Consider the following 15,675-nt stretch of genomic DNA (forward strand, 5'->3'; position numbering starts at 1 on the left):
GGCACGGGGGCTGCTGCTGTGAGCTGGAATTGGCTCAACAGCACCCGGCATCCCGGCAGGTGCCAGCGATCTTTACCTTCAGCATCTGCTCGTTTTCCGCTGCAAAGAGGGAGACAGAGCCGAAGACCAACTTAAACAACTTGAGGTACAGGTTGGAGAGCTCCACGTTGGAGCCCATTTCTGGCAAACGGTCAAGGAGATACTCCACTAGAATGGTCGCAAACAGAGCAGAGGTACTGGGATTTGCCAAAAAGGAATTGGCAACAATCTGTCAAGATAAGAAAGGCAGCGTCACCACGAGAAGCCCTTCCCCAGAGCAGCTGGAGACAAAGACGAGAGCGTGTCCAAGAGTCCCACTTTAAACTGGGGCCTGACACACCGAGTCGCCCCCGCACTGGGGGGCGATGCAGTTACTGAGCACCAAGGGGAGCATTTGCTTCAGGAGGTCCTCGCGCCTGTATTTCACACACCATCTCTCCTACCCAAAGACGCCTCATGATCTTCTGAATTCTGCTCTACAGATATCTCCACAAGTACACGCATGATACACAGTGGCTCTCATACGAGACGCCGTGCCCACAGTCGGCACCTCAACCAGGATGCCTCAGGCTAGCATTCAGAAGGGACGGACGCGTTCTACCTGAAGGGCGTAGTTTTTCGAGATCCTTTCCACCATGTAAGGGACCGTGGTTTGAAAGATCTCCTTGAAGGTTAAGGGGTTCATCATGGTGAACACGCCGGCAAAGTGTTCCAGAACCTCCTTCTCTTCCTTCATCCTAACCGTCTGGCAGTTTGCAACTCGCATGTACGTCTGTCCATTTCCTGCAATCTGGACCTGCCCGCAGGAAGAGGGGAGAAGACACCAGCCATCTATAGCAACTTCTCTGGGAAAATTCACAGCATAACATCAGTCCCACTTGAGTTATCTAACAAAAGTCCCTGCCCACCCAACTCCCCAGTCTCTCAGAACTGACTCAACGGCAAAGGCTTTTTGTTCTTCGTAATTCTGCCAAGTGTTTAAGAAACAACTTCTATATGTTGTTTGGAACAAGTTTTCGACCTTAAACATCTAACTCCTTATATTCCATTTATATCACACCTCTCTCTCCTGAAACTACAAACTCTCCCTTTCAACAAGGGCAGAAGAACACCTGGGCACCCACGACTGGACCACCTCTGTAAGCCAGAGGGAAGCAAGTCTCACCAAAAAAACCAAACTATGGACGTTGAGCAGACTCTGATTTATAGTGACCCTGTAAGGCAACTGCCCCTCTGGATTTACGAAACTACATCCTTCCCGGTACAGACAGCCTCCTACTTCTCTGGTGGAGTGGCTGGTGGGTTTGAGCTACTGACCTTGCAATTGTAACAGCTCAGTGTGCAGGGCCCCTATCCCACCAGGAGCCTCTCTAGCTCTGTGAGGCACCGCCTTACCTGATAGATGTCTAACGCCTGCATTGCGTACTTGACGAGCTTTATGTAAATCTGAGTCTCTTTGGGCTGCAGCTGCTTGTTGGGAATGAACTGAGCTTCTGGAACAGAGACACGTATTAAACAAATGCAAACACAACTTTATCTGTTCTACTGGGAAGGAAGGTGCGTCCAGGGAGTCAGAGAGCAGGATTACCACCAGGGGCTTTGCACGACGTTATCCCCCACGTGATGGTCTTGACACCGCAGACCAGGGTTTTCACCAGGCTTCGGCAGTCTGTGACCTGGAAGGTCTGCTTGTCTTCCTTGTCCTTTTCTCCTTGCTTCTCAAAGGGAGGCACTGGGGCAGGCGTCAAGGGTGTGGCAGGTGTTGGAGGTGGGGGCGGGGGTGGGGCAGGGGTGGGCACAGGGGCTGGGGAGGGAGCTGGGCCGGGCGCAGCAGGGGCAGTGGGCACCCCAGGCAGCGTGGCTTCGACGGCCCCAAGCTCCGACTGGGGTTTGCATTTCTTAAAAATGGCAGAGAGCTGGTAGCGAGCGATGGTGTGGAACTTGAGAACAAACACCTAACATGAAGAGGAAGCAGAGGGTGAAGACCGAAGGTCGTCCTCTTCTACAAGCCAGACAGCCAACACCTCACTTCCCAAGACACGCCCCCCCCAACTCCCGACTGCTGAGCACACCTCTCCTCTGTGCCAGGTGGAAGGAGAAAGTGGATCTTGTTTCCCACCAAGCAGGATTAGAACATGGCTGTGACTCCCTGAGGGCAGAGCTGGGATTTGATCTCAGACTGCAGGACCTATCGCCCCCGCCACAGCCACACCCCACCCCCACCCCTCTCCAGAAAGTCAGAGCTCATTGAGCATTTTGCTGCTGGCCCTGGGCAGTACTGCTTCCCATCACTTCCCAGAACGGTGCAGAGCTCTCGTGTGCGATTTTACCTTTTCACCAGCTGTGGGACAGGGACTGTGATCATCACTACTAAGAGTTGGAGAAACTGGCACCGAAAATTAAATTTCTCATTTCAGGACACTAAGCCAGTTGGTGGGAGGAGCCAGGAGACCTAACCCTCACCAATGGGGCCTCCTCAGAAGCCTGCCAGTTAAGTGCAGACTCAAATCCTCTTTCTCTGCAGAACCTTGACGAATTATCTGCCAGCTGAAATGTATCTGTAATCTCAAAATCACTATTGCTGTGCTTCCACGTTCACTCGCAGACTAGCCAGGGACGTAATACTGGGTGCATCTCAGCTGGACGGAGGTGGGGTGCTGGGGAGCCGGTACCTCGAGCATCCGCATCAGGACATCCCTCCCGTTGCCACTCTCCTGCTCACTCTTGGAGCGGATGCAGTCCACCAGGTTCAGGAGGAGTTTGCAGGACATGGTCTGGATGCTACTGGGCAGGGACTCGTCGTCAATGTTCTTGGCGAAGAGCTGAACCGCAAGGGAGAGGTCTCCGAGGGGCAGGTGCTGACGCACGTGGTGGACCAGGTCAGCCAGGGTGCTATAGGCAAGGGGCCTATGGGCAGAAACCCCGCGAGGTCACCACACACGCTCACCGCCAGGCTGTCTCAACATTTATATGTGGCTGTGTGGACACCTTCCGCCCCGGACAACACCGCTGCGCGGCACAGCCACAGCCACACCGAGAGCGGTCTGTTTCCCAACATGACCTTCTCCAAACTACTTGACTAAAAGGCTCAAGTCCTACCTTACTGCTTTAACCTCTGCTTCCTCTATTTGACTAGCTTCACCTGTATCAGTGCGAAGAAATACTGACCAGCTTGGTCACGCCTTGAACAGGTTTTGTTACTCAACAATCAGTAGTTACGGTACTTTAATTGATACTCTGCATACTAAGATCGTCTTATAGAAATGTTATGCACTGGGCTGCAATCCACACGGTAAGCAGTTTGAAACCACCAGCAGTTCCGAGGGAAAAAGACTGGGCTTTCTACTCCAGTAAACAGTTACAGTCTCGGACATCCACTGGAGATTGCTATGAGTCAGCACTGACTCGATGTCAGAGTTGGTTGCTCTAGAAATGAGTTCTTGCAGACACTAAATAATGAGGTGGCTTCAGAAAGTTCATGGGAATATTCCATCATCTTTTAACTACATTTATCCACAAACTTTCTGAAGCCCCTTCATATGTGCATACCTGCCATGTGCCAGACAAAAGGCGGGCACCAAAATTCCCACAATGAAAAGATATTTATAACGTTTGGCACTGAAGCTTCTTTACAGGAAGAAGACACACAAGCAGTGCTGGGAGTGATGTAAATCGGTAAACTGACCTAACTCTGGGAAAAATGTGGGAAAGGCACTGTGAGAAAGTACTCTTGGGATGCCAGGAGATAACACTGAAGATGAAACCCCACAGATAAGCGAGAGCCAGAGCAAAGAACAAAGGTCCTGAAGTAGAATGCCCGAGGAGCTGTAGGAGCCTCCAAAGGAGCCACAGTGCCTAAGGCGGGGAGGGGAGGGGCGGGGAGGGGAGGGGAGGGCCAGGGTCCAGCACATCTAAGGAATGTCAAGCAAGGAGAGCAAAATATGGCAAAAATGTGGATGAAGTCAGTGAGAGGAGAGGAACAGAAGATGGGAGACAAGTGACAGTGGGCGGGGTCCAGTCACACAGGAACAGGCGTCTGGGGTTCATCTAAAGGCAACAGGAAGCCAGTGGAGGCTTTTATGCAGGAGGAAGGTGACTTAATGTCCACTTCCAGGCAGGTTCAACCCCAAGGTAAAGAGCCACTTACTTAATCCAGCAATTATTACCCAAAACAGAGTGAACCATCTCTATCAAAGTACCCTGAATGCTGTCCTTTAAAGATCTATCACGCTTCCCTCAGAAGAAAAATTACTGCCGACTCAACTTACACTCTAAGAATACAATGTTCATTTTTCCCTTTTCAAGTACTAAGCTTCATGACACTACATTGTTTTATAAAAAGCCTAAGAAACAGACTGAAACGCATCAAAGACTGTTACTTGCTCTCTCTGTGCAAGACTATCAGGCTTTCTTCTCCTGGTTTCCTCTGCGTCACTTACCAAACATTCTTTTATAACCAAGAGATACAGAAAATGAAACTCACGTTAAGGAAAACATTCCTTACAACTTAAATCAAGACAACAATTAGGACTTTAAGTGAAGACACACAAAAACAGCCCAAGGCCACAGCCTTTTCCAAGCTTCCTCCAATTGTCAATCAGTGGCTGAGTACAAGGCTCGAGGGCTCTCTCCCGGGCAACATTACGGACATAATTAGCTGGTAAGCAGTTAACTTAATCAACCAGATATCATGGTTGCGATCTCTTACCTTAGAGTCTCCCGAGCAGTGTATCCTGAGCCAATTAGGATGGATTCATCAAACAGCTTGTCCATGCAAGGAATGAACTCTAGAACACAAACACCCACTGCATCTACCACCAACAAAACCAATTACACAGTTCATTGCTTGACCACGATCCCACCGTGGCAGGGGGAGTAGACCAGAGGCATGCACGTGCTGTTTCAGTCCAGAACGTGGGTTTTGCTGGACCGCACAGCCATACGGAGTCGAAGATGCAGCTGGGGCCCTCTCAGCATGAGACAGTGAGCAGAAACGGAAGTACATGTCCCCTGCCAGAAAACCCGCTGCTCCAGGACTTTATGGAGGTACAGCATGGCCGATTTCCAATGTCCTTCAGTAAAAGCTGCCACCACCCACCCACCCACACCTCTCTGTAGAAGGCAGCACTGTCTCCTAAGTGCCCCCCTTCCCTACTCCCCAAAGCCCCATCCTTACAGGAGCACTGGTGGTACAGTAGCAACGAGTGCTCAGCAGCCAACCAACATTTGTGAGTCCAGCAGCTGCTCTATGGAAGAAAGCTGTGGCAGGTCTACTTCTAGAAAGATCTATATATAGCCTTGAAAACTTTTGGGGCAGCCATCTGTCCTGTGGGCTACCTAGGAGTTTGAATGGATCTGATAACAGTGGGCTTGGTTTGGGGCTGTTTCACAGTTCGGAGGAATAGGGTGCTTGTCTACTTCCGTTACAGATTCACTCACTGCCACCAAGTCAACACCGACTCACACCAGCCCTACAAGACAGGGTAAACTGTCCCTGGGAGCTTCAAAAACTAACTCTGTCTGGGAGTAGAAAGCCCCGTCTGTCCTTCCCAGTGTTCTCAAAGGGACGGGTCATAGGTTATTGTTCCCAATTTCCTGGATAAGGCTAATGAAAGCCCACTGGGACTTATCCTACAGTTGGGACCATCACCAAACCTTCTCCCTGAAGACCCAGCTAGGTGCTGTCAGTTCATCTCCTCCCAACTCCCCAAAGGAGGCCAGAGGCCTCAGGCAGGCGTGTGGGAGGCAGACGTACGGTTGCGCAGTTCTGTGGTGAGAATGTGTTTGGCAGCGATCAGAAGCTCCTTTCTGAGGTGCGCCGTCTCCGCGGGGCAGTTTGAAAGCAACTGCAGCATGCCTTTTACCATCTGCTGAGAGTACTTCGTCACCAGCTCCTATCACAGGCAGGGTTAGAGCCACTCGGGCACCCGGAGAGACTCCCTTTCTAACATCAACACCACACTCACTGCCACCCAGTCAATTCGGACTCACAGCAACCCCACAGGACAGAGTAGAACTGCCCCTGCTGAGTTTCCAAGACTGTAAGCCCTTCACAGGACCAAAAAGCCTCATCTTTCCAACCCTTTAAACAGTTCTACCAAGACTAAATATGGACAAAGGATCCTTGTAAATAGGCTTCGGAAACAAGTAGCCTCAAAAAAGGTAGAGAGAGAGAGACAGAGAGAGAGAGAGAGAGTGTGTGTGTGTGTGTGTGCGCATGCTCTCACACTAGGAGGATGAAGCACTAACCTAAGTAGCACTTACTTCTACACAGTAGGGTTACAGGTGTCTTCTCGGTTTGTTCAGTTTTCAACAGTGACTCAATACTATGTCACTATTTATTATGGGGGAGGGGAGTGTAAACATACAAACACAAATTTTTAAAATATTGTACTTGTTACTTGTCCCATTAATGGAAGTTGAGAATGACACCATAGACTTATAATCAAGTCACAAAAATGTCCAATTAAGGGGCTAAAAAACAGGTCTGTGACGGCCAGGGACTGACATTAGCAGGACCCGTGCTAGCACAGTGGTTAAACACTCAGCTCCTAACCAAAAGTTCAGCGGTTCGAACCCATCAGTAACCATGAGGCAGAAAAGTCTAGTCCACAGCTTCCACAAAGATTACAGCCTTGGGACGCAGATGGGGTTGGTTCTACTGTCCTATGGGTTCACTATCAGATGCAACTGAGCCCACAGCAGTAGCTTTGGTTTTGGGGGGTGTGGCAATAGAAGAAACAGACTACAAATATACACGAGGGAGAGCACACTGGGGTGGTGAAAATGCTCTCTAGTTTGATGTGTTGGTATAGTTATCAATTCATAAAACTGTCCAGATTTTAATCTTAACAAAACATTATCTCAGTAAGTCCCACGTGAATCAAAAGCCACTAATGAACTCACCTGGTAAATTCGGATGATATAAGCTAAGAATGACAACGTTTTAATCTGAGCGGCGATGAAGTCAGCATATAACTCTTTATTATAAAGTTTATGTTGCCTAAAGGAGAAGCGAATAGAAGTTAGAGTATTAGCTCTCTTGTCTGTATGTGAGGCTGATACAAAGTAAAAGCTAAGCCACATTTCCCAAGCCCTCCCCCACCTCGGGGAAATCGGCTTCCTCCACAGGTCAGGGCCGCATGGCAGGAGGGCTCATGCACATTTCTGGTAGTCCCAAGCAACAGGAAAGCCAAACAGCTCTCCAGACCACTCTGACACCTATGCGACGTGACCCCCACAGAACCAGGCCTAGACTGGCCCGCTCCTCCACCCCGCGCCCCCCAACGCGTTTTGATGAAACAACTGGGTCAAGCCAAGGCCCTCCACTGCAGCAGTCCTCAAATGACCCAGAGCCTGAGAGGCTACAGTCAGGAGAGTCCGTGATGAAGGCCTTAGGAGGGGTGCGCTCTGAGGGCTGAGAAAAGGCTTCGAGGATGACCAGGGCTGGCCCACAGAGAGATCAGGGCAGAATATACTCAGCACCCGGCTTAAAGCAACAGGGAGAATAATCATGCCCAATAAGGTTTCTAACTGTCAAAACACCAAAAACTAAAGACAGTATTATCTTGCCTTTGCAAATTAATGACAACCTATAGCCATCGCCTTTGAAAGTTCAAAGTACATGTAATTTTACCCAAACGTTATCATCGCCTGTTACCTTCATGTCTTAAGGCAGACAACAGCAGGTTTATGTGTACTTCGGTCAGAAGCACCCTAGCAGCCAACCATTACCGCCGTCCTAGGAAAGCTCACCTGGCTTGCGCAGACACCTGAATTGCAATGGTATTCATGATCAAAGGCACAAATTCGGCAACGACATTGTGGATATTCAGCTTGTAGAGCTAAAATCAAGCACATCAGAGGTCATGCTCGCACACTCAGCTAGAACACATCACAGGCCAGGCCAGAGAAACTGCACAATTCCCTACATTGGTTAGAACATGTGTCCTTCACAGAAAACTGAGAGAGGCTTTATTCAAAAACAACTACTAAGACATACCTGATACATTAAAACAACAATAATGGGCAATTCGGCCAACACTTTCAGAGACAGCGAGCCCCTAGGAATGATGGAATGCTGTGAAAGAGAGATTACCTCTGGTTATCAATGATGTTGAAAACTGTCCAACCCCGATCCCGCACTGAGACAAAGAAAACAAGCACCGCTACATCTTTGTGAGGGAGGAAGGGTGCACCAAGACCCAAACAAAGAGTCTGGAAAACCGAGCGCACACACAGGACCATCGTTTCATGCCAAGGCTTTTCAATCTTTCAGTGGCATCGCTCAGGAAAACCTGCCCACGTGCCGATTCAGAGCACCCGAGTCACTTTATAGACCAACCATCAGCTACTTATCTGACTTAACTGAGAAGAAGAATGGAGAGCCCAGATTCACTGGGGCATCTTTATTTAGAAGTACTATTCAAAATTCGATTTCTTTTTTTGCCAAAGAGAAATGTTGTGAGACGCTGTTTCAGGACCACAAGCCCAGGAGTGAGATATTTTTACCTCAACAATCACTGGAGGTGGGGGGGTGAGTGAATGCTGAGCACATGCTCTGTGTGGCAGACCCAGCTGGGCCAGCACCACTGACCCAGTGTCCCAGGGCGGAGAGGAAATGGGGGGTGGGGCGGGGGCCAAGACGCCACTCCCAGCTCTGTCTGCAGAGCCTCGTCTCGGACATGACAGCCCAAGCCTGGGCCGTGTGTAAAGGCCCTGGTATGTCTGCTTTGAGCATCGTACTCGTTTAAAGAGCTCGCTCTACGGGATCAAAGAATGGCAGCAACTAATTAAGAAGCTACCGGAGAAGGCAGAGTTCAAAGCGGAGGTGGCAACAGATGTACGAATGGACACATGACTAAGAGAGTCGATGATGCGGACTACTGTGTGCATTTTCAACGAGACGCAAAGCCGAGAAGGCAGCAGTGGCCCCTGAGCCTGGTCTGCAGCTCTTTCCACCAGCTCAGGGTAGATTTCCACCAACCAGGCATCTTCCTGTTCTTGCGCCAATCAATGGCTGCCAATAGCTTGCTCCCCCTACCTCCAGGCTGCCTCGCAGAATCAGGGATTCTCTCTCATGCACATGTCTGTTTAAGTACCTTATATACCCCAAGGGGTTTAAAAAAATTTTTTAAGGCCTAAAGGGAATCAGCATCTCCTGCACCAAGTACAGCGGAGACGGTGGAAAGCCAAGCCCATCCACCTACACACGCACCGTTCTTGTCTCGCTGTCCTCGCGCTCGGGGTTCACCTTCACAGCGAGTGTGGTTATCATGCCAACCATTTCCGGCGGGGGAATTGTGTTTTCCGGGATCACCTGAGGGTTCTCAAAGTAGCGGTTCTACATAAAAACAGCATTTTCCCTAGAGTTAAACACAATATTCCTAAACGAAACACACCTGACATCAAAGGACAAAACGTTCCTTAAATTTGAATAACTGGAACAAAAAACCCAAACGTTGTCTTCTGCTGAACGTAACACCACTCACATCCCACTCGACTAAAATCAAGTCCACAGAGCCTTGCGCCTGTCTAAAACCAACACAGGCTACACGCTTACCTTCTCTCAAGACCACGAAGTTACAGATGCGGGAAAGACCATGTTCTCTGTCTCCAACAACAGAAAAACTTGGCCAGAGACTTCCCCACCCTTTTTTGGTAGCTAATACAATTCAAGCCCAAATTCCACCACCACCCGAGTGAGGCAGTGGAGACCATGCCTCTAGTGGCGAGAAACCAGGGCTCGCGCTTATGAACTAACTTCTCAGAGAGTCTCCTAAAGAGCTCAAAGCAGGCACAGAAGGGATGTGCAGATGCTGCTTTAGGAGCCAGGGCCCCCGCTGGCATCCTGAGGCCTCAACCGAACTCGGACGTCACGTGAAGCTTAGAAAGGACTCAATGGCAGCGAGTTGTCTGAGCTTACACATTTCGTCTAGAAATCACGGTGCAACAGTTACGTGTTTAGCTGCCAACCCAGCGGACACTCTAAGTGAGCTGGCAAACGGCTTTTGTAAGGATTTCAGCCTAGGAAAGCCCAAGGAGCAGTTCTCTGAACTACAGGGTCACTATGAGTCAGAACACAAGCACTTCCTGTTTCACCGGCCGCCACCACCACCACCCCCACCCCGGTCATTCCTTCAAGCCAACCACATCAAATTTCCTATGGGATAAGATAAGCCCAAATTTCATTTTAAAAACCATACCACGACTTTTGGAAGCTCTTTGTAAATTTGTTTCACAAAATCCAAAAAGTGATGGATCTATAAAGCAAAACCAGAAAAGACAATGTCATTATAAGAAGATATACATATTTACGTATCTGTGAACCCCTTTCCCACACTAGCATCTTGCAATCTGCAGAAGAAGTGGACAGTGTCTGGCTGCCACTGCCACCATCAACTATTCTCCCAGGACACAGCAGCAGGTCCCAGTTAAGACTTAGAAACACAGAAAACTCAAATGGATTAAAAAAAAGGACCAATCTTACTAGGCTGATAGAGATTGGAGGCACCACCAAGAAAGACTATGTCCCTAGACAAGTAAGGATATGGGACCAAATGTTCAACATTTATCCAAAAGCTAAGAAGACAAAGCGGGAGGAGAACAAAATTGACAGAAACAGAACAGAATGGAACTAACATGAACACGGACACAGTAAAACTGTAACCCAGGCCATGGACCAATGTGAGTAACAATGGCTACATGGGAGCCACCATCACTGTGTAAACCTTCACCTGAAAATAACAAAAATAATTTTAAAACAACATGGTGCTCTTTGCCTCGGTAATTCTACTTCTGCAAACAATCTACTAAATAATTTGAACTGTCAAAGTGACTCCTTAATTGTATAGTAAAATATTTTTAAATGCCTTAAACATAAAAAAAAAAATCTTTTTTAAAAAATGCATTCATTAAAAAGTATCTCTATCAAGGATTCACGAGAGTGGGAGGAAGGGGGAAAATGAGGAGCTGATCCCAAGGGCTCAAGGAGAAAGCAAATGTTTTGAGAATGATGATGGCAACAAATGTACAAATGTGCTTGACACAGTGGATGGATTGTGATGAGCTGTATGAGTCCCCAATAAAATGAATAAATATTTTTTTTAATTTTAAAAAAATTTTACAACTGGACAAATGTTTATATACAACGTGAAGTGAAACGATCAGGATATACGGTATTCTATTATGTCGTCACAATCCTGTAAGACACACACACACACACACACACACACACACAGTGGGAGGAATAAAAGAAAGTCACCAAGGAACTGAATATTGTAATAATTTCTCTCCTCACAAGGTGGGAATCTATTTTATCTTTATGCTTTTATTTAATTCCCAAGTAATGGGCATTTAAACATCTACCTATTTATTGCAGGGAATGTATTGTCATTAGGGATGAACGGTGGATGCTTACCATTGACTAAAGATGCCAATCACTGTCCCAAGAATTTAATAACTCCACATGGAAGTCTTTAAGCGACCTTCTGGGGAGAGACGAGGGCGGTCCCCATTTAAGGCAAGGATCCCAAGGTCAGTTACTGAATCTGAGAGGTGACTGCAGAAGCTCCTTCTTAAGCCTCGTGTGACTCAAAGACTGGGGTTTCCTGACACATCAGGCACGTTAACACACAAGCAGGGAAGACTGTGTGTGTGTGCGTGTGTGTGCGTGTGCGTGTGTGCATATGCCTCGGTTTGGCTGATTAACATGTTTCAACGACTGAACAAATTCGTTACACACACACACACACAAAAGAAAAAAAAGGTCAATGTTTAGGAAGCAATGAGCTTCCATTTAGGATGATGGGAGACCCGGCAATGGGTACAGGTGACAGTCGCACACGACAAGCAGTAACTAAATTACACCTGTGCAATGCTGAGTTGGCAAAAACATTTTAATGCCAATAAAAAGTTACATATTAAGAGAAAAAGCCAGTGTTACATCCATAATGAACTTCCTTCACTGAAGCTACTGTCTCCTACACAGTTAAAAGCAGCATGGCAGTCAACTAAGAGTTAAAACACACACACAGAGCATGGCAGTCAACTAAGAGTTAAAACACACACATACACACACAGTGAAAGGAACTTGCCGATGCACCTTTAAAAGGCGATCAAGATAACCAACTTACTTCTTGTGTGATTGGAGGCCGGAACTGTTTGTGTAGTTCAATAATTATTCTTAAACAAATAAGAACATTTTCTTCATTTTCCGTCTTCAAAAAAGAAAAAGGAGGGTATTTTTAGAGTTACACTTTTCAGAACGTATTTTCATCTAAACATCAAAGATTGGTTTTCTGAGCACTCTCTGCAGTCCCCCGTCAGCCAGGCCGCATCTGTTGCAGTGTCTATCATTCGAGCATTTCTCATGCGACAGGACACAGCAGTCTCAGAGCAGAGGTCTCCCTGGTGTTCGAAGTACCAGCTGACCAGCACCTACGCCGACTCCCATCAGGACAGCCCTCTCACAGAGGGGCACAGCACATGCACAGCAAAGCCAAAGTCTCCATGAGCTCACTAACTCCTCACTGCTTGGAAATACTGCCATGTGAACAGCAGAGTCAGCACTTACTGAGCGCCCTCCATGTCCTGGGTACTGTGCTAAACAATGTATAAACACGGTCCACACAACATCCACCTGTGCAGGTTCGACTGCATATACATACACGTCCATGGTCCCAACCCCAAAAAGCATAATAAAGCATTATTATACCAAAACATCATCCTTACTATTAATATTACTGGATACTGGGTCTCGTTGGCCCACTGCAGAAAAGGCAGTGCTTCCGTCCAGACTGCCAGTCTTGGAAACTGCCCTGCAGGTTGCTAAGAGGTGGGATGACTTGATGGCAATGAAAGATGCTCAGTGTCTCGTTTTAGCAGAGCTACACAGCAAAACACAAACTGACTACAAGCCATCTGTGCTTAGACTTTCAAATCTGTCTTAAAGACAGACGTAGGAACTGAACTGGTTCATAATCTGGAGCCTGGCTGTGTACACTATGACTTTTGTACAACATCCACATCGCGTAACACCTTATTTCACAGAGCGCAACTCAGACGTTAAGGGATAGTACTTAGTGAGTGGCTAGTGTCATCCACATTCTACCCACAGGACACTGAGCCTTAGAGAAGCCAAGCAGCTTGGGTAACATGATGTGGACAATAAAGACCAGGATTTGAATTCAAATCTGTCACACAGTTCCCTATAGGAACACAATAAAATTCAATTACTCATCAAGACTAAAGACAGCAAGAAAATCAAACACTTGTAGAAGTCAACTCAATAGGTAACAAAAGAATTCATCCCAATAATTTGAGAAACTCTTTGTGGGCTTCTATAATATGTACAATGGGTAGTGGCGGTTCTCTGGAAGAAATCCCACCATGCAGGAAGCCCAGGTTCGAGTCCCGGTAAATGCACCTCATGCAGAGCCACCATTCATCTGTGGAAGGAGGTCTGCTTGTTGCTCTGACACCAAATAGGTTTCAGCAGAACTTCCAGCCTAAGTCAAACTAGGAAGAAAGGCCTGGCGATCCGATTGTGGAAGTCAAGCAGTGGACACGCTTGTGGTGCACCATAGACCAATTCTGTGGTGTATAAGGGCACGAGTCACAACCACACTGTGGCTAAAGCACTGTGCTTGGTAAACACAAATGCAGCACAAAACCCAGGGAGCCCTGCCCACACCGTGTCGGGCAACCACTGTCCGCCTCCAAAGATGCCCACCAGGATCCTCCAGGGACTTACTATTCTACCCACCTCCCATTAAGTAATCTTTCAGTCCCCAAATCAAGAGACTTAGCAGAAAGGGGGAGGAGGAGGGGGCACGATGAGATGTCCTCCTAATGTGAATCAGAACTTCCGCGAAAAGGAAAATAGACATGTAACATGGTTTGTGGTAGTTACATAATTCCATGTGAACTTACACAGAAAAAAGTGTAGGGGTGGAGTAAACTCTACCTGTCAATCAGGTCACAGCCTTGTGAGTGTGGCTTTCTCATAAGGGGACCCTGGGAATCTCCCCACTCTCTGCCTTCACCTTCCTGCTGGCGATGACCCCTGGTTGCACTCAAGCCACCACTATTAGGTCCAAAGGACTGTGCACCCACCGGCCCGTGACCTTCCTGCAGCTGCATCATTGCATGTGGCTGCATGCGTCTAAGAGGGGCTGGTGGACTAGTGTCAGGCATACGGACTGGAGCTGGACCGGGCTGGGATATCGTACTGATACGTGATGACTCCTGGACATAAAGCTCTGTCTTCCACACGAGTGTCCCTGGATTTGTTTCTCTAGTTGTCCCAGACTAGCACATGGCTTTACAACAACAGAAACAGTTTCACAGAAATAAAGAAAGACAGAAACAGTTTCCGTTTGGAAAATGGATCAACCACCAGAACACAACAGAAGGTTACCTCTAAAAATCGAAACATCACAGACAAAACATTTTTTGTGTGAGGACGAAGATGTTCGTTGGTTGGTATTCTGTGAATTATTTCAAGTACTAGCTTCCGCAGTTGCTAGGAGGAAAAAAAAAGAAACAAAAAAGATTTTTAAACATCCAAGTTCTACACTTAATTTTTTCACGTCCTGACATCCTATAGACCAGTGGTTCTCAACCTTCCTAACAGCCGTGCCCTGCAATGCAGCTCCTCGTGTGGCGGTGAGCCCCCCAACCATACAATTATTTTTGATGCTGCTTCATAACTCTCATTTTGCTACTGTTATGAATTGGGCGACCCCTATGAAAGGGCCATTCAACCCCTAAAGGGGTCATGACCCACAGGCTGAGAACCGGTGCTCTAGACTCAGGTGTTGGTAGGCATATAAGATGGATTCTTTTTAAAAGCAGCCCTATCAACGATTTAAATTCAAAGCATGTTACAGCACATTTTGTCTCTCAGTATTACCAAACCCACCAAGCTACGTCCTCTGCCCCTGCTTTTCAGTACTTCCCACAGAAGAACATTGGGGTACAAAAGCATGAAATGAACTTGAGGTGAAAGAAAATGCAAACTGAAGCCAGTCCAGGCTTGCTCTTCATAACCTGGTTCTCTCCCATAGCTGTCCTCCATGACCTTGGACCTGAGGGCTAACTACATCATGAGAAGTAGCAGGGGTCCATGATCCTGCCTACAGAGTCAACAACTATAAGAGATCAAAGGGGCAAGAGGGGCTTCCAAGAGTTTATGGGAAAATCCTACTCTCTAATCCTTCTAATTCTATTTCTCCAAGAACTGCTTGAAGGTGTTCCCTCCTCCGAACGTAGGACCTTAAACTGGTTCAATATAAAGAGCATTTGTTTCACTGGTATCAAGGCAAAGTTTTAAAAGCTCTTTTTAGAGATATCCTTGCACTATCTACAGAAACAAAAGATCTGGTGATCTGTTTTAAAGTCACTGGTGGGGGTTTAATTAAAAAAAAAAATTTGGCCGCAGCTTCTAAGAGCTAAAATGAACAAGATCCGAGTGAGGCCACAGCTAAGGGGGATGCGGTGTCAAACTACCACCCTTCTTCCGCGTGTGTGTGGATGTGCCCACAATAAACACTGCTGGCACACTGCGTCACCAGCACATATGAGCACTTTGTCAAAGACAGGCTGAGAAAAACAGGGCCTTTTAAGCCGAGGAGG

The 15,675-nt window shown here is 47.5% G+C and overlaps 1 protein-coding gene across 6 annotated transcripts in view; it reads right to left on the reverse strand.

Annotated features, from left to right (window-relative positions):
• Positions 1–15,675, reverse strand: part of TRRAP (transformation/transcription domain associated protein) — a 78,250-nt gene that overhangs the window by 52,966 nt on the left and 9,609 nt on the right. For 5 of the 6 annotated variants that reach the window (XM_075565054.1, XM_075565051.1, XM_075565052.1 and 2 more), the window contains exons 5-18: positions 14,459–14,563; positions 12,174–12,257; positions 10,245–10,301; positions 9,257–9,382; positions 8,042–8,119; positions 7,795–7,883; positions 6,946–7,042; positions 5,795–5,933; positions 4,748–4,826; positions 2,712–2,946; positions 1,628–1,994; positions 1,435–1,532; positions 641–835; positions 77–268 (exon numbers count right to left, since the gene is read on the reverse strand). In XM_075565054.1, the coding sequence (XP_075421169.1) occupies positions 77–268; positions 641–835; positions 1,435–1,532; positions 1,628–1,994; positions 2,712–2,946; positions 4,748–4,826; positions 5,795–5,933; positions 6,946–7,042; positions 7,795–7,883; positions 8,042–8,119; positions 9,257–9,382; positions 10,245–10,301; positions 12,174–12,257; positions 14,459–14,563 (1,941 nt within the window). The remainder of the gene's footprint in view (positions 1–76; positions 269–640; positions 836–1,434; positions 1,533–1,627; positions 1,995–2,711; positions 2,947–4,747; positions 4,827–5,794; positions 5,934–6,945; positions 7,043–7,794; positions 7,884–8,041; positions 8,120–9,256; positions 9,383–10,244; positions 10,302–12,173; positions 12,258–14,458; positions 14,564–15,675) is intronic. The other variant, XM_075565050.1, reaches the window with a different exon arrangement.

Source organism: Tenrec ecaudatus, chromosome 12 (assembly GCF_050624435.1).
Source record: "Tenrec ecaudatus isolate mTenEca1 chromosome 12, mTenEca1.hap1, whole genome shotgun sequence".
Classification (NCBI taxonomy): Eukaryota; Metazoa; Chordata; class Mammalia; order Afrosoricida; family Tenrecidae; genus Tenrec; species Tenrec ecaudatus.